Here is an 18,618-nt window from a genome sequence, read left to right on the forward strand (position 1 = left end):
TGTACATTTGGAGCCCAAGGAGTAGCTACAAGCAGGGGAAGCCCAGACGGCTTAAAAACCAACCACCTCCTGGTGGTTCCCAGTCTCTCTCTCCCGCCTCGAGCTCCTGTGAGCCAAATCTGGCTTGTCTCCTGTTTTTATATAGTGTTTACATTTTGAAATGGTTGAAAAAAAATCAAAAGAAGAATATTTTGTGGTATGTGAAAATTATATGAAATTTAAAATCCAACGTCCATAAATAGAGTTTTATTGGAACACAGCCACACCTATTCATTTAGGTCTTGTCTGTGGCTGGGTTCATGCTGCAAATGCAGAAACTGTATGGCCACAAAGCCTAAAACATTTATTCTCTGGCCTTTTAAGAAAAAGTTTGTTGGGCCGGCCCCGTGGCTTAGCAGTTAAGTGCGCGCGCTCCGCTGCTGGCGGCCAGGGTTCGGATCCCGGGCACGCACCGGAGCACAGCTTGTCCGGCCATGCTGAGGCCGCGTCCCACATACAGCAACTAGAAGGATGTGCAGCTATGACATACAATTATCTACTGGGGCTTTGGGGGAAAAAAATAAAATAAATTAAAAAAAAAAAAAGAAAAAGTTTGTTGACTCCTGCTTCAGATCATTCCCAACGCCTTCCAGCGGAGATGTCTAAAAAGGCTTCTTTAACATTTGGCACTAAAGTCCTCCTCTCCTGCTCCCCCGCAGCCTCCTCCAGCTGAATAAATGGCCACATCGTCCTTCCAGTTCTTCCAGCCAAAACCTTCAAGTCAGCCCTGTCTCCCCTCTTTCCTGCAGACCCCACGTCATCAGCAAACTCCGTCACTTCAACTTCAAAAATAATGATTTACTTTTTCTCCTTTGACCTATTATGATGTTAATTGATTTCCTAATCTGAGGGAACCACTCTCAGATTCCTGCAAAAACCTATTTGACTATGACAGGTGATTCTTTTAAGACTTTACTAGTCTTTATTTGTTGATACCTTATCTAGAATTTTTTCATTGTATATTTATTTATTTTTTGCATTGTATAATATATTTACAAGTGAGGTTGGGATATAGTTTTCTTTTCTGGCGTTTTGTCAAATTTTGGTATGAAAGTTTTGCTACTTTCATAAAACACACTGCAAAATGTTACCTTGTTTTCTATAATAGGGGTTGTTTTCATAGCATTTGTATGACCTGCGTCTTGAAAGTTTATTAAAAGAACTCACCTGTAAAACCACCTGGGCCGTGAATCTTTTTGGTTAGTAAGTCTGATTTTCTAACATAAGTGAAAGCCAGTTTGGCTCTGCCCTACCTGGCACCTGTCCCCTCCAACCACAATGACGAGGGACCAAACCATCACTCACGGAGGTGGTCCAGTTTCTGGCTGTGTGGTGTGGCCGAAGATGGGGAGGAAGGGAGAGAGTCGAAGGTCACGTCGCTCATGTTCTCATCTCCAGAGTTCTCTGAAAGGCGAAGGAGCAGAGGGGGCCGGCTCCCAGAGAGGGTCCTTACTCGGGGGCTCCCACACTTTTCCTCTGTCCCCCTCAAGATGGTCTTGGCTGATTGCTAGAGAATTAACAGGGACATTCATGTCACACAGGCACCCTCTGGGAATGAGGGGCTCTTCCTGCTGCCTGTTGTTCCCCTGAAACCTGAGGCCCTTTCAGCCACAGCTCCCACATGTACCTGTTTGGGGACTGGCAGAAAATCTGAAAATAATCAGTGGGGGATTAACCTGAAGGCCTCTAAGAAGGGGCATCTGGAACAGGAGCTCAAAGGGCCTGCCAGCCAGCATTCCCAGCTGACCACACTTTGCAGCCCTGAGCTGGGGAATATATGCCATTATATACCAGAATCCCAAGCTCGTCTTTGCCAATATTCTCTTGTATTTGGTCCCGGGAGTAGAGGTGCGGTGGGCACATCATGGACGCAGCAAGGTGCCCAAGGAGCCAGGTCCAAGTCTAGTCCAGCCATGAGTCGACACACCACACAAACACATACAAACACACATACCACACACCTCTCTCACTATCTCTACACATCTAGTCCCTTCACTCTGGTCAAAAGTGGGCCAGCTCTATTACTCTATTAGCGGAAACACTCAGCAGGGCTTTGTGCACTGATTTGGGAGGGACAAGGGGCACAGATAGGAACAAGATCCTTCCAGCCCTGATAGTTTTCAATTAAGCATCGCGGGGCCTGGGCCATCATCACACAGGGAAGCACGGCGTGCTGGTCCTGGCAGCAGAAAGAACCCCCCCCACCCCGGTCCGAGCACGTTCACAGCGGGCACCCACCAGGAGCTTGGTGTTCTGATTCACTGCGTCCCTCTCTCTTGGCGAGAGGTCGAAGGGAGTGAGGCCCATGCTCTTGCAAATCCGGTTGCAGGCATGTGAGTGGAAGAAGAGAGCCATCCCCCGGACACCTGTGGACAGAGCAGGGTGTCTGGAACGTTGCTTTGCTTTGTGACAGGGGATGGGGCAGTGCTGGGTACCATAAACATGGCAGGGGCAGGTGTAAAACGTGCTGAACTGGCAGGGGGTCAGACGCCCCAGGCTCCCATCTGCACGATCTTGGAAAGGCCAGTATGCCAACTGGGCCTGTTTTCTTGGGTGTACGAAGAGCTTGGAAATTTAGGGTAAGGGGAGGGAAGTGTGTTGGCTTTCCCCACCTACCTAGGTTGCCATCTCCAAAGTCAGTGCCCTTCTCGGTGTGGATCTGTGGGTCGGTATAGAGGTCGCCCACACCCTGGATGTCCACAACGATCAGCTGATGGCCGGAACGCTCAAAGGTGAAGTGGCTGAAGGCCTGTGGGGGGACAGAAAGAAAATGGTGACTGCAAGAGACCTGCAAGAGACCAGGCTATGGGCTGCAGGGACACTGGCCAGGCACTACTCTGAGAGGTTGCAACACCCCAGCTCTGCCTTTGTCTGCAAGGAGGAGCTGTATAGAGGAAAAGACAAAGGAAGGAGCCCTGTTTAATTGGGTAGAGACCTTGCTGACAAAGCTGGCACAGGGTGATGGGTGTCCTGTTACAGAATTTCCTTCGGGATGCTCCGAGATGCTTAAGACCCCAAATCCACGGGGACCCTCCTCTCCAGGGGCCTCACCTGCGGCGTCAGGCGCATGTTGTCGTCACGGACGAAGCCTGAGTTGGAGTTGTACTTGATGTACTTGCCCTCGATATAGTGCTCCAGGTGGAAGAGGGGCTTGCCCGGCCTCTCCTTCAGCTCCACAACACACATCTGCACGATGTCCACCTGGTGGGAGGCGGAGTGAGGTCAGGAGGGAGGCAGGGCCCAGGTGGCATCCTCCTCTGATGAGAGGCAGGAGCAGGCAGGGTAAGAGGAGCCAGCCTGCCTGGGCTCAGATCCTGACTCCATCACTTACCAGCTGTGCAGCAGAAACTGCTGATTGTCCCTGGAATCTATTCTCCCCTTTTCCTTTGAGAATGAAAACTCCTGCTATGGCCTGAATGTGTCCCCCTAAAATCCATATATCGAAATCCTAACCCGCAAAGGTGATGGTATTAGTAGGTGGAGCCTTTGGGAGGTGATTAGATCATGTGGGTGTAGTCCTCATGAATAGAATTAACGCTCTTATAAAAGAGACCCCACAGAGCTCCCTTGCCCCTTCCCCCATGTGAGGACACAGCAAGAAGGTGCTGGCTACAAACCAGGAAGAGGGCCTCACCAGAACACAACCATGGTGGTGCCTTGATCTTGGACTTCCTAGCCCCCAAAACTGTGAGAAATAAATTTCTGTTGTTTGTAAGTTACCCAGTCTGCAGTATTTTGTTACAGCAGCCCGAATGGACGAAGACAACCAGCATCACTGAGTTTTAACAGGATGCACAGCTATCCGGTAGGGATGACATCACTCAGCTTCCCTTGCAGCTAGGTGTGGCCATGTGACCAAGCCTGGCCAATGGGAAGTGAGCAGCAGTGACGATGCAACTCCAGCCTGCCCTCCCCTTCTCTGGCCTTCCTGAGGCTGTAAGGTGGACATCTGCCAGTGAGCCAGAACTGACCACATGGTCCAAGGCAACCCCCGGGGGATGGCAGAGCAACTAGACAGAAGGAACCAGCCCTCTGGATGACTTAAAGAGGCAAGGCACCAGCCCACCCTGAGACCCCCACCAAAGCAGGACTGTTAGATGAGAAAGAAAGAAACCATTTCACGTTAACACACATTTGTGGGTCTGTCTGCTAAGCAACTTAGCCTGTGCTTTACACTAATATTGTGAATCTGGGCAAGTTATTTCATCAATCTGCCTCAGTTTCCTCACCTGTGGAATAGGGATCTCAGACTTAGGATGAAATCTGTTGATGCATGAGAGTCTGTCAACATTTGCTGATGTCATTACTATCAGTAGGCACAATTCTAGAGGAATATATACCAAACTGTAAACAGTGGTTCTCTCCCTGCAATGGGGAATTAGGGGAACTCAGACATTCCTTGCTGAGTTTCTTACCAAGTATATGTTTAATTTTGGACACAGAAGAAAATGGTTAAGTATGGCATATGGTATGTGAAGTGGGGTAGGGAAGACCTGTGACTCTAACTTGTGATCCGTTACACGAGGATTCACCCACGGCACCCCATCCCTCTCAATCCTCCCATGACAGAAGGAGCCAGGTCTGGGTTTCCCCCAGAAATGACCCCCCGGGGAACTGCTTGGCCGAGTCACTAGACAGGCAGACAACAGCGGCAGAGGCCACAAGAGGCCCAGAGCTGAGGGCTGAAAACCCCCCCAACTGTGGCCTCAGTTCTGAGAGCCAGCCTGAGGGGAAGGACAGCCATTTCTCAGAGAGCTCCAGCCCCAAATGCTCGCTCTATCCCTACAAGGAAGCCTGCAAGGCCTCCTGCTTAGCCAGAGGGTTCACTGGGTGAGGGGAAGTGTCAGGGACACAGCCTGGAGGGAACAGCCACTTCCTCCTGAAACAACCACATTTCTCTCCCTTCATCAGTTCAACCACATTACTATTTACTGAGCACCTAAGCACTGGGATACAAAGTGAACAAGACAGATAAACTCCCTGCCCTCGGGGGAGAGAGGCAACTAAAATATTAAGTACGTGAACATGACTCTTTCTGAGAGAGCCAACTGCTCCAACAACAAGAGAAACCAGAACAAACAGAACGACGTGATAGACGATGACAGCGGTGGAAGGGCTACTTCATTCACACACGTAGTCTGGGTGGGGCAGCCTCCCTGAGCGGGTGACACATGAGCTGAGACCAGAACTACGAGAAGGAGCTCGCCATGCAAGCATCGGGGAGATGAGAGATGAAGGCCAGAGCACAGCCAGGGCCAAGGTCCTGAGGCAGGAATAAACTTGGGGAGGAAGAGAAAGGACGGGGGAGGTCACAGCCCCCAAGGTGGGGACTGTGGCTTTTTGTGACCACCCCAAGTACACTTAATCAAGTGCCCTGCAAACAGCAAGCACTCAATAAATTCTGCTGGTTGCCTGAAGTGTGGCTTTCCTGAGGCAACTAGGAGACAGTGCCTTGCATCTAGTAGGTGCTCAAACAATGGGAGAACTGAGCTGTGAATTTAGACAGGGCAGAGACATGGAGCACGGCTTCCTCAAATGCCCGCGGGCAACAGGAAGTTCTGCTTGGCCTGGGGTCATTCAACATCCTGGGGGCTGAAACGAGGAAGCCCACTGGGCAGGGGCTTGGAAAGCCTGGATTTGAGCCCTGGCTCTATAAGTCCTGGCCTCCAGGGGTCCTGGCCTATTTGGGCAGGTCACTTAACCCCTTTGAGCCCTGGGTTCCCCTGGAGCAGATACGGTATCCATTCCTCCTTCCTCCTGCTGTTTTTTCTTGGGAGCCACCAAACTCAGTCCACGTAGTCTGGGTGGAAGGACCCACATTCCTGGCTCTAAGGGTGAGCACATGGCTCAGGCCTACCCAATCTGCATATTCCCTCCCTCCGGTCATTGTGATTGGCTCAGCAATAGGCACCTGACCTACTCAGAGCCAATGAAACCCAGTTCTGAGATTTTTATTGGAACTCCTGGGAAAATGGGTGCTGTCCGTTCACAAGGTTGCTGGGAAGACAGAAAGCGAGCCTGCAGCTGCTGGTGGCCAACATGCCACTACAAGTCGAGAAGCTGCCTGAGAGTGATGCCAACATAGAAGAACACACACCGAGGCTAGAGATGGAGGAAGATTCCCAATAACCTCGGTTTGGTCCTAAATCCAGCTGTGCCTGTGGCCAGCACTATTTCTCAGTCACATGAAGCAATAAATTCCCTTTTTGGATTAAGCCCATTTGAGTGGGTTTCTGTCATTTGCACACAAAAATCCTGACTAGCAGATCCAATCTGTAAATGAGATAAAAACATTCCAACTTCAAACAATCTCAGAGCTGTTTTTAGGAATAAACGACTCTGCATATAGAGTACTTGGCCCATCATGCTCAGTAAATGATGGTTGTTATTAGCTACTGTTAAGATGGTGCAGAAGAGAACCTGCAACCAGCACCACCATCGCCCTCATCTCCAGACACTGTCCCGGCTGCCCTGGTGTGGGAAGGTGGCAGGCAGGCGTGCCACACACCTGCTTGGGGGGCTTGTGCCGATTATACTCCTCTCCCCAGAGCTTGGCCTCCATCTGTAGACACACGTCCTCAAAGTACACGCTCCTGTCCACCGACTCGATGTAGCGCTTTGCCACGTAGTTGGAGGCCCCCTTCCACTGCTGGGTGTGCAGGAAGTTGGAGAGCTTCTTCCTGAGGGAGAGGCAGCAGGGGGTCCGCCTGGGCACTTGGGTCCACCAGGGACCCAGTCCTGGGTCCTCACGTCAGGGAGACCCTGCCTGACCAGGCTGGCTAGATCCAGGAACAAAATTTGGGAGGTGGGAGGGGCTTCTCCAGCCCCCTGCGAAGGGGCCTAAGGGACGTTGTTAAAGGTCTCCTAGCCCACATCCCTTGGTCTCCAAACCCCAGAGGAGAGATTAGTGGGATACTTCCTGTTCTCCCTGAGCCCATCCCCACAGCCAGGCCCAACGTGGGAGACCAGATGGAGAGGAGCTTAGGCTACAAGCAGCAGAGGCCACGGTCTCCGTTTCTTGGCCAAAAATGTCATAACACTCCTGCTCTCAGGAGCCTGAGGAAGCCTGGGCAGGGCCCCAAGAGCCAGGCTGAGTCACTTACGTCCTGAAGCACTCCCTCATCGCTCCACGGCCGAAGGGCTGAAAGACACCACACACAGGGTTTATCAGTCCCCATGCCCCACCCAGAAGCAACCCTGAGTCAGGAGATTTTCCCCTTGGACATCACCCACCAAATGGGCACCCTGGACCTCATCTCAATCCTAAAATCCCTGGGCCCTCTCTGCTATACCGCAGCACCAAAGCCTGATAGAACTGCCAGCCTGGAGGCTGCGGGAGTGAGATCAGCCCATTCCACAACCCTAGCTGAGCGGAAGATCTCCTGGGGGCAGATGTTATGGAGGTGTTGTGGGGGAGACAGTGTACATCAAAGGATGTCTTTGCAGCCCTGTCTGTAACAGAAAAAAAGCAGAAACAACCTAAATGTCTATCAACAGTATAACGGATAAATTAATTAGGTCTATTCGTTGGATGAAATACTATACAGCAATGAGAACGAACAAATTAGTTCTAGCAAAACATGTATAAACCTCATGGACAAAATGTTGAGCAAAAGAAGTCATACTCAAAAGAATCTACACTGTATGGCTCCATTTATATGGAGTATAAAAATAGGCAAAACTAACCTAGGGCAACAGAATTCAGGGTGTGCTTACCCTCAGGGGTAAAGTAGTAGGGACTGGGGCTGAGGGGGCTTCTGAGGGTGCTGGGGATGTTGTGTGTCTTGATCTGGGTGCTGGTTACACAGTGTGCTCACGTTGTGAAACTCATCAAGCTGTACACTTTTCTGAGTACATGATACACTAAAAAAAGTTTCACAAAACAATCCTTATCCTTACTGTGCAAGGAAGTAGTATTCTATTTTCTAGTCTGTTGCTTTTTTTCAAAAGGCTGATTGTAAGCCACTGAATTCATTTAACAACCTGCCATTTTCAAAAACTGATATATACATTTATGGTCAACTGATTTTTGACAAGAGTGCTGTAGGGGAGCAGAATTTGCTACCCCAAAATGTGTCTCTTTGACTTGATTTTTTTTTTTGGTGAGGAAGATTGGGCCAGAGCTAACATCTGTGTCCATCTTCCTCTATTTTGTATGTGGGATGCTGCCACAGCACAGCTTGATGAGTGGTGCGTTGGTCTATGCCCAGGATTCGAACCTGTGAACCCTGGGCCACGGAAGCAGAGCATGCAAACTTAACCACTTCGCCACCAGGCTGGTCCCTGACCCGATTATTTTTAAGAACAATTAAAGCCTCAGGAAGAAACTTGGACCTTCCACCTAACTGCCTAAAAGAATTTAAGATAGAAGGCTTGTTCCAGGAAGGAGCTATCACCATAGATAACTATAGTATAATATGAACTAGGTGTGGTAGACAGGGAGGAACCTAGCAAGGCCCATTTCATCAAAGTCCTCTCCATGTCCCATTGTCTCTGCAGGCATGGCAAACATTTGTTTACCAAACATTTGCTTTTCCATCTCCATGTGAATTGCTTTCTTCCCCTTTGAAGTCCCAAACCACTATCCCCAACATCCTGTGTAGTCTTTAGCTGAAGATGGTTTTAAGGTGGTGGCTTCAGCCATTTTAGCTGAGTTACTCAGTTTTCCTGGGTTTCTCCAATGTATACATGTTATTAAACTCTGTTTGATTTTCTCCTGTTATTCTATCTCATATCAATTTAATTCTTAGATCAGCCAAAAGAACCTAGAAGGGTAGAGGAAAATTTCTTCCTCTCCTACAGTGCCAAGAAGAATCTTTTGATATAAGATATATGATTAATATATGAAATGCCCAGAATAGGTAAATCTATAGAGACAAAAGGTAGATTAGTGGTTGCCTAGGGTTGGAGGAAACTGGGGACTGACTGCTAATGGGTACACAGAGGGTTTCTTTTGAAGATGGTAAAAATGTTCTGGAATCGATCATGGTGATGGTTGCACAACTCTGTGACTATACTAAAACCACTGAACTGTACACTTCAAATGGGTATGTTGCATGGTGTGTGAATTACATCTCAATGAAGCTGTTATAAAAAATAAAATAAATATATAATAAGGTAAAGAATCCTCCAAAGTTAAAAAAAAAAATAAAGTGGGTGTGGAAGGGAGGGAGCAGGGACTGAAGTCGCCTGGAGAAAAATCCCCACTCAGCCCTGTCTCCACTGGGCTGGAGGCTCTGCTCACCTGAGACGCCATCTTGATCAGAACTTCGTCTTCCAGCCACTCCCCAGTAACAGCGTTGTACCTGCAGAGACCAGAACCCAACCCAGGGTGCAGCCTCCATAACCTGATCCTCTCACTCACTAGCTAAAGGTGAAAGGCTTTTCTGGGTTCCCCAGTGCTCTTGGGATCAAGCCCACTCTACCTGCAGGCCCAGCCAACCTCCTGGGTTGGGTTTGTGGACTCTCCCTCCCTCCCAGGCCCCCACCACACTGGCTTCCTTCCCTTTCCTCAAAGGTAGCTGTTCCCTCTCCACTGCGTCCCCCCAGCACTAATTGCTGGGCTGTGGGCAGGCTTGTTCTCTGTCTGGCTCCCCACTGAACTGTAACTCCACAAAGGCAGACCCATATCTGTCTTGTTCACTGCAGGGCTTGGTGCGTGTGGATGCTTACTAAATGCATGTTGGATGGACAACTGAATAAATAAATACCCTTATTATAACTGGTCTACATAACAAATAGCATGTCCCAGGATGGGAGGCGGCAGCGCCCTTGACCTTGCCAGGCACCTGTGTGAGGCTCAGCCCAGCCAGCTGGGCACGTCTCCTAAAGACTGTCCAGGTGCAGGCAGCGGTGGGGGAGGGTCCTGCCTCTGAGTCCATCCAGGAAAGGGGCTGCCAGGTGCACATCTAAGGCAGAGAGGGATGGAGAGGGCTCCAGAACATTGCCAGCTCTCCTTTCCCAGGAATCCTCTCTCCCAGAGCCAATCTGCCCCTGGGCCTGGGTGGGCCTCAAACAGGTTTGCCTGGTAGAAAGCTCCTCAGCTCAGTAAATCCCCCAAGTCTAAAACATCCCCCCCAGGGCTAAGGTGTTCTTAGCTCTAGTAGACGCCGCCCTGGCCCACCCTGCAGCAGGGACAGATTCCAGAACGCTCCCAGCTCGTGAGAACAAGTTTCTCAGAGTCTGAAACCAACGTTAAGAAAAACAAGCAGAGGCCTGGCAGGTAACCTCCCCTAGGCCCAGAGGGAGGAAGGCTCCTCAGAGCTGCAAGCTTGCTCACAACCAGCCCGAGGCGAGTACTGTGCTCAACAAATAATAGCAATGATTATTATTACTATGGAGAGCTCAAGATAAAGGAAATAGGGGCCAGCCCCATGGCGTAGTGGTTAGGCGCGCAAGCTCCCCTGGTGGCGGCCCGGGTTCGGATCCCGAGGGCGCAGCTTGTCAGGCCATGCTGTGGCGGCGTCCCATGTAAAGTGGAGGAAGATGGGCGAGGATGTTAGCCCAGGGCCAGTCTTCTTCAGCAGAAAAAGAGAAGGATTGGCATGGATGTTAGCTCAGGGCTTATCTTCCTCACACACACAAAAAAAAAGATAAAGGAAATAGTCCTCCCCCACCTTCAAGAGACTGAAAACCAAGAGGGGCCCAGAAGTCAGGGCAGGGAGGAGTTATGTGACATCGGCAGGATCTTATTTGTCCTTCACAACCACTGACATCACAAAGGTCAGAGTTGCTCAAAGCTCCCAGAGCATTCGCTATATGCTGGGTGCTTAATTGGAGCTCTTGAGTCAACCTTCAGCAGCCTTATGAGATTGGTGCAATTATTGTGCCCACTTTCCAGATACGGAAACTGAGGCTCAGACAGGTGAAGTAACCCGTCCGAGAGACAAGATTCAAACCCAGGTCAGTTTCAACCAGAACCTTGCTCTTAACCAACCTGGGTACAGGAAATCTGCCCTAATAAGGGCTGTCTTGCACCAGAGCTCCTTAAAAACCAGGAACAGAGGAGGGATTCTCCAGTTTAGAAATCTCTGGGGGTTCTAGCCATCAGTGCCTAACCTCCCTCCACCAGCAGCCAGGGCAGGGGAAGTCAGCCACTTCAGTCAGGAAATAAACACAGTTTGGCCTGGTTCCTGGTTCCTGGTCCATCTGCAGAGCTCCAAGACACAGAGCCAACCCAGCATGTGGGTCCTGCTTTCCCAGAGACCTCCCTGTGTTGCCATTTGTTACCAACCAGCCACCATGTTGCCCTCATAGGCAGGAAGGAACAGGGTTCAAACCTTGCCCCTCTGGGGCCCCCACAATGCTGACCTCGGCTGAAGGCACAGACCCCAGAGCCTGCGAGGAAGGGGGCCTCCAGCAGTGGGGAGGGGGGTGCATGCCAGGCTCTAAGCCATCTTCTCGTTGCAGGAACATGTTGCAGAAAGGTGGAGAAGGCTCCACTGTTTCTGCCTGCCTAGCATCTGCTCCCCCTTCTTCTAGCAACAGCACCGCCATCCCAATTTTCCTTTGGGGAACCACCATCCTCCATTCTCAGAATATGTGGTTTAGGTGGAGCTGATCCCCCAGCACCTTATGTCTTCTTGTGTGTGATCTAGACCTGGCCAATAGGAGCAGAGCTCTCTGGCACAATGACTAGTTCTGACATGGGCATATAACCAAAGCCAGGCCAATGAGATTCAAATACAGAACTTTTGTTTTATAAAAATTTGAGAAAGAAAAGATCTTTTTCCATTGGATGAGATGAAATGTGGGGCTCCCAGGGGCCATCTGTGCCACTGATAAAAGAGAGTATATCTGAGGTCAAAGCCAAAAGCATCCCTGGAGCATCTGGAACCAGCCATGCCTGAAGCCTGTATACCTGAGCCAAACATTCCCTTCTATGCTTAAGCCACTGTGAATTGGGTTTCTGTCACTTGCATTTGAACTAGAGTTCTGACTAATTCAAAGACACTGGACTGAGAGTCAGAAGGTTAGCTTATTAACTACATGGGTGACCATGGGCAAACCTCTCTCTCTCCTGGAGCAATCAAGGGAACTGAGAGGGTTGGCCTGAATGATTCAGAGCTGGAGGGGTCTACAGAGGTCACGGGACAGGGGTGCGGGCTCCAGGGCAGATCCAGGAGTTCTCTAAAATTGTGAGCAAAATTAAACAGATGTGTGCAACTTTCTGAGATGGCCCTCATCAGATTCTCAAAGGGGTCCCAAATGCTCAACAGGATTCAGGCTTTTTTCAATGAGTAAATACACATAGAGTGCTTAAAACAGTGCCTGGCACGTGGAAGATTCTATAAATAAGGGCCATCATCATCATCGTCACTGTCATCCTTATTATTATGTTAGTGCTGGCGTTTTGTGGTTTTTGTTGCTTTTCATTCTTCTTCCTATAACCCCCTGAAAACAGCCTTCCCTCCCTCTGCCTTTTCCAGGAGGAAATCTAGACGCTCCCAGCTCCATTTTGTGAATCTTCTCAGGGCCAAGGCATCGAAAAGCTGGTCTGCTACCTCCATGCTCTCTCTTTCCCTTTGGTAGCAACTGCGGGGATCACGTGTTGAGATGACGGAACTGCAAGATGAAAGCAGCCTGGACCCCCGCGCTGCCCTGAAGAGTGGCTCAACTCTCCCCCAACTTTATATAAGTGGGAAATACATCTTTATTGCACTAGGCCCCTGGGTATTCGTTACTGCAGCATGGCTCAGCCTCGTCTGCCCAATACACACCTTATAGGACCACTCTGAGGATTAAATGAGATAATGCACAGTGCCTTGTGCATGCATAAGTACTCAAATATTGGCTGATATTATTATTATTCTCTTTCCCTTGACCTCCAAGGGTACTTAGGCCCCGCTGATTGTAAAGAGAAGCTCGATCCCTACCCCCAAGGACTCCTTGAGGCCTGGGGCCACGCAGCAACCCCAGACAAGCTGCTGACCTGTGACGCGTGGCACATTCCGTGGCAATGTCCTCCAGGTGGAACTCAGCCCAGGGGTCAGGCATGTGCTTGGCCTTCTCGATTGCATGCTTCCAGGCTTCCTGCAGAAGGCAAAGGGGGGTATGAGACCAAGGGCTTTGGGGACAGTGCAGCCCAGCCTCCTCCCACCCTACAATTTCCCAGGGGTGCCCAACCTCTGGGGGCGCAGACAGCATCAGTGCGAGAGAAATATTCCCATCTATTATCCTTTCAGGAACAAAGTTCCCAAAGACCCCATTTGGTCTCACTTGGGCACAGCCTTCCCGTGGACAGAAGTGACATGTCTTAACTGTGAAACCAAAGAAGAAACATAACATGGATAGGAAAACACACACTACTTCCCTTGTAATCAAAAAGTTGAGAATGAAAATAAGATATCATTCCCCCATCCCACCTTGTTCAGACTGGCAAACATATTAACAACTACTAATAGCAAGTGCTGGCCAGGGTGTGGGGAAACCGATGCGCTCACATACAGTCAATGGGTATAAACCTCTTCTAAAGGCAATCTGGCAATGCACTAAAATGAAAAAAAAATGCATTCCTTTATTCTGACCCAGCCACTCCACATCTAGGAATGTATCTTATAGAAACACAAACACAAGTGTGCAAACATATATATAAGAGGTGTCATTGTGATTGTGCAAAACTGAATTCAACCCAAATGTCTGTCAGTGGAGGTTGGTTAACACATTTTGATTATATCCATTTAAAATGCTAACAGCCCTTCCAAAACGCTGCACTGATTCCACAGTGAGAATTCTGCACCCTATCAGGCCCAACAGCACCTTTTTATAAATATTGTATAAATCATAAATACACCTATTTTACTGCCCTAAATGAAAATCACAGACCACCTAACCTTCCTAAACTCAGAGTATATCAAACTATGCAAAAGAAATGTTGCCTTTACATTAACACAGCGTTAAGCTCTGGGCTCAGTTCATAATGAACAGGTTCCCCTGAGATGTTCCAAGGTCCTGGGGACGCAGGATGATTCATTGTGGAGAACTACATCAATGCCTGTAGTGCCCCTTCATCACTGTGATGACCAAAAACATCCCCCCAAACTTTCAAAACCTGTTGAGAACCAGTGGTTTTTGGGTACTTACTGGGAAAGATGTCCAAGGTATATTATGAAGAAAAGAGAGCAGGCTTCTCAACGGTAATATGGTATAACTCCATTTTTTGTTTTAAAAAGCTTATTTCATTGCTTTTATAATCCCAAGGTGGAATCCTTCCCTGTCCCCTCCAAACGAACACCCCGACACCCACACTGGGTAGCAAGCCCCTTTCACTCTTTTCCTGAAGAAACTGAACCTTTGCCCTGCAGCCTCTACAGAATCGGTGAGACCAAACCTTCCTGGCAGGCCAGAGGCCTGAGCCACGGGAAGGGGCCTGGATGGTGGGCTGGATGCTGTCTGGGCACAGCAGGTCCACAGCAGCTCTGAAATGGGAGGAACTCGAGGGAGAGCAATTCCACACCTCCTCACCCCTGATAGTATCCCTCTGCCACTCAGACTAGCCTCTGCAGGAGCCCAGCTTCCCAAGGACTCGGGGCCAAACAGGACAGCACTCCAAGGGCCCCCGCCAATCCCCCAGCCTGAGCCCCATCACTGGGACCTTGCTCAGAGAAGGCAAGGCAGAGGAGCTGAGCCTTCCAAGAAACACACACATACACACACACACACTCTCAAGGTCCAGGGCTTCCTCGCTGGGGCTTTCTAATCTCTGCAAAGTCCAAAGATAAAGCCCATAATGTTTTTCTTCCAATTCAGAAGCAAATTCATGAATAAAAACACTTGGAAAATACAGAAGACCAAAAGAATTCAAATCTGCCACATGCCATCTACCCAGAGCAACTATCATCAATGCTTTGGACTCTTTTTTTTTTTTTTTTTGAGGAAGACCAGCCCTGAGCTAACATCTGCCAATCCTCTTTTTTTTTTTTTTTTTTTTTTTTTTTTTGCTGAGGAAGACTGGCCCTGGGCTAACATCCATGCCCGTCTTCCTCTACTTTATATGGGACGCCGCCACAGCATGGCTTGACAAGCGGTGCGTCGGTGCGCGCCCAGGATCTGAACCGGCAAACCCTGGGTTGCCGCAGCAGAGCACGCGCACTTAACTGCTTGTGCCACTGGGCCAGCCCTGGACTAATTCTTTTCTACCTATTTTTTTATAAGACTGGAATCACACTGTAAATGTAATTTACAGCCTTTCAGAACTGTGGGTCAATGAGATTTGGTACTTGATTTAGTGATCTTGATTTTTTCCCTGATTCTAAATGTATGATCTGCTTATTGTAAAAAACTGCAAGCACTACAGAATTCTGAACTAGAAAGCAGAAGTCCTTTCTAACTTCCATCCCACTGAAAACCACAGCTGATGGTTTATTCCACAAGTTTTCCCTATGCATTGTTATCACACACACAGATTTAAGAGCAATGGGACAGGCCACACATTCTGTTGTGCATCTTACTTTTCTCCACTTAATACAGGATCTTGGACTCAGTCTTTCCATGTCATATGTACAGACAGGGTGGGTCATCTCATTTCCCTTCCATGATTGTCAGATTATATAATCATATAAATGTATCTTAGGTATTTCTCTAATCTCAGTTGATGGATATTTGAATTCTCTCCAAAAATTCCTAGTACAAACAGTGCTGAAGTGAATATCCTCGTATGTAAATCTTACTGCACTTGTGCAAGATCTCCGTAGGACATATTCTTGGAAGTGTAATTGCTGGATCACATTTAAAGGTTACAAATTTAGAGTTCTCCTTCAAAAAGTTTCTCCTAAGTTACACTCCAAGAAGCAGCAAATAAATCACTTAAGTTTTTTAACACAAACATGACATCATGAATTCAGAAGTTAGCTGTAACGGCTGTATCATAATCAACTGCACGGGTTTATCATTATTGACTTAACCATGCACATATGGTTCTCCACTGCTAGACTTTGAGCTTGACACTGATTTTTCCCTGTTATAAATAACCCCTCAGCAGACATGTTTACAACTAAAACATTTTCTGAATTTCAAAAAAGTACCACAGTCCCTCTTGTATTCCAGCTGCTGTGAATGGCAGATGGCCTCTGACCCCCACCTGTCAAGGAGGCTGCCGTCTTCTGAGCAGTCAGCAGGCTACACTTCTGAGGGTGTCTGGACAGGAGCCCTGTTCTCTGCCTGAGACACTTGGCTCTCCAACTGCATCTCTCTCAACAGGTGACTCATATGCTCCCTAAGCCACCAAAGACTGCGGCCCTCCACTCTATGAGGATTATCAACAGAAATTACCTCCTGGCCGGATGCTGTGGCACCAACCAAAAAAAAGCAGTCAAGGAAAAAAATATTTCAGAATTAGAGGGCATGTTATTTCAGAGGGTCAAAATTACCTTTTTTTCCAAACCCAGAAAAGAAGCATGTCACACAACAGGTGGGTTTAACGCAATTGACTTTTTTTTTAAAGCACAATATAAAAAGTCCTGTACTAAGATTCGGTTCCCTCAACTCTGGCTCCCACCCAGTGATGACTAACTGTGGGAACCTCCATTTCCTTGTTTACAAATGACAGTGAAGAATGTTTTGACGACCAGTGGTCAACTTTTTTCCGGTCCCCACACTTGGGGTAGACACGCTGCCACCAGAAATAGTGGCTCACTGAGGTCGCAGGGTTCACTACAGGTAAACAACTCCTGCCTGAGCTGAAAATCCCTGGGGTACTAGTTTAGCCATCAGGTCAGGAAAAGCAGATGTTTATGGAGGCCTGGGAAGTGGATACTCACAGACACTGTGAGGGGAGTGGAAGCAGGTACTGCTACCTGGGAGAGCTGTTTGCCAGCGGCTAAACCTTCTCCTTCCCTGACTTACGCCCCAGCCATTCCGATCACCTATCTAGGTGTGCCCAGGTGAGTCAGCCGAAAGATGGTGAGTGCTTATAACGCTATACAACGGTCAAGCACTGCAAACCACCTGCCTGTCCACAGGGGTCTGATTACATACACTTGGTATACCCGTATGCAGCCATTAACAAGATCAAGGTGCTGCCACGGACAATCTCTAAGACTTAGTGTTTAGGGAAAGAAAGCAAGTTGCTGAATAATGCAACAGTATGACACTATTTACTGGTTGAGGAAACCCACAAATCACTACTATGCATTTCTAAGGATGTGTGTGTCTGTAGATAAGCATAAATGTATATTTATATATAAATGCATAAAAAAGGTCTGAAAAGTAATTTACACGAAATGGATATAATGGTTATCCCTGGGAAGAGGAGAAGAGGATGATCAAGGAGACTGTAGCGTTATCTACATTGTTTGCATTTTTTTTTTTTTTACTATGAGAATGTCTTCAGGTATTGCATGTGTAAATCAAAGTTAATAAACAAAGATCACTGGGTTATTAGATGATTCTTTAGGCCCTGCCAGCTCTAACATTCTCTAGTTCTAAAGAAGCTAAAACTCACTTGTTGAGTGGGCTGATTGATCTTACATAAAACAGGAGGTCTGGGAGGTTTCATAAAAAGGAAAACATAACCCTGCCTAGAGAAGAGGAAGGCTTTGGTTCTTCAAAGTCTGAGAGTGCAAAATAAAAATAAATAAAAATCAAATAATAATAATAAATTTCCTGGAATATGCCAGGAGTTGAGGCCGGATGTTCAGGTAATGTGTTTGCAATTTCTTTGGCACATAGGATGTTGCTGCTGTTGCTATGTCACTATTCCTATTGCCCTTATCACAGCAATCAAAGCCTCCGGACATTACAAGGAAGCATCCAGTAGCTCAGTGACGGCTCTTTCTTGAAACATCAACTGTTACATTCACCCAGTGGATGTTATAAAATATGTTTTTTCCCATCATCACTTCTATCTATAGACTTTAAGAACTAGAGCTCTAAGTCTCCCCTCCTGGCTAAGAGCAAAGGGCTTAAAACCACACCCAAGGACAAATAAAAGAAGCAGGAAGAAGTGAGGAAGCACACTCACACTTCTGGTGGGAAGAGGCCAACAGTGCTGTGTGGCTGCCCCACTCTGGGCCACACGCATTTAGAGGTTTCGTGCAATTTCCATGGAACCCAGCACTGAATATAGCAGCAAAAACCTTGAAACTGCCTAAGCATCCAGCAAGAGGAAATGCTTAAAGAAAGTATGGTATATCCATACAATGGGCTGCCATGGAGCCATTAAAAAAACGATGGACTAGATTCATTTTACCGATGTGGAAAGATATGCATGATCTACTGTTTGCTGAGGAAACCTGGTTACTGAAGAGCATATATAGCATGATCCTAATATTGTAATAAAAGGTCCCTATTTATTCATGTCTATATTTATACTGAAATATAGAAGTCTGAAATACATACTAAGACCTCAGTAGCAATTATATCTGCACTGTCATTGTTTTCTGCAAGGAACACAGATTACTTCCATAAGCAATAAAACAAATAATTGTAAAAGAAACATAGCTAAAAATCCTAAAGAAATCTCTCTTTGTCAAAAATAGTAGCTGTGGCTGATCTCCCCTGACCCGTGGGATTAAGAGCTGTGGCTAGAGGGGACTGGATGGGAAGGATGGAAATAATAACCAGCAAAGCAGTAACATTCCC

General features: G+C 47.9%; 1 protein-coding gene across 3 annotated transcripts in view; it reads right to left on the minus strand.

The window, feature by feature from the left end:
- The window catches only part of EEF2K (eukaryotic elongation factor 2 kinase), a 61,656-nt gene that overhangs the window by 20,743 nt on the left and 22,295 nt on the right, over positions 1-18,618 (minus strand). For all 3 annotated transcript variants that reach the window (XM_087417078.1, XM_087417077.1, XM_087417076.1), the window contains 8 exons: positions 12,971-13,071; positions 9,284-9,344; positions 7,143-7,180; positions 6,548-6,719; positions 3,091-3,240; positions 2,656-2,788; positions 2,278-2,405; positions 1,345-1,546 (listed from right to left, as the gene is read on the minus strand). In XM_087417078.1, coding sequence (XP_087273204.1) covers positions 1,345-1,546; positions 2,278-2,405; positions 2,656-2,788; positions 3,091-3,240; positions 6,548-6,719; positions 7,143-7,180; positions 9,284-9,344; positions 12,971-13,071 — 985 coding nt within the window. The remainder of the gene's footprint in view (positions 1-1,344; positions 1,547-2,277; positions 2,406-2,655; positions 2,789-3,090; positions 3,241-6,547; positions 6,720-7,142; positions 7,181-9,283; positions 9,345-12,970; positions 13,072-18,618) is intronic.

Source organism: Ceratotherium simum, chromosome 26, assembly GCF_057802395.1.
Source record: "Ceratotherium simum simum isolate JZ-2026a chromosome 26, ASM5780239v1, whole genome shotgun sequence".
Lineage (NCBI taxonomy): Eukaryota > Metazoa > Chordata > Mammalia > Perissodactyla > Rhinocerotidae > Ceratotherium > Ceratotherium simum.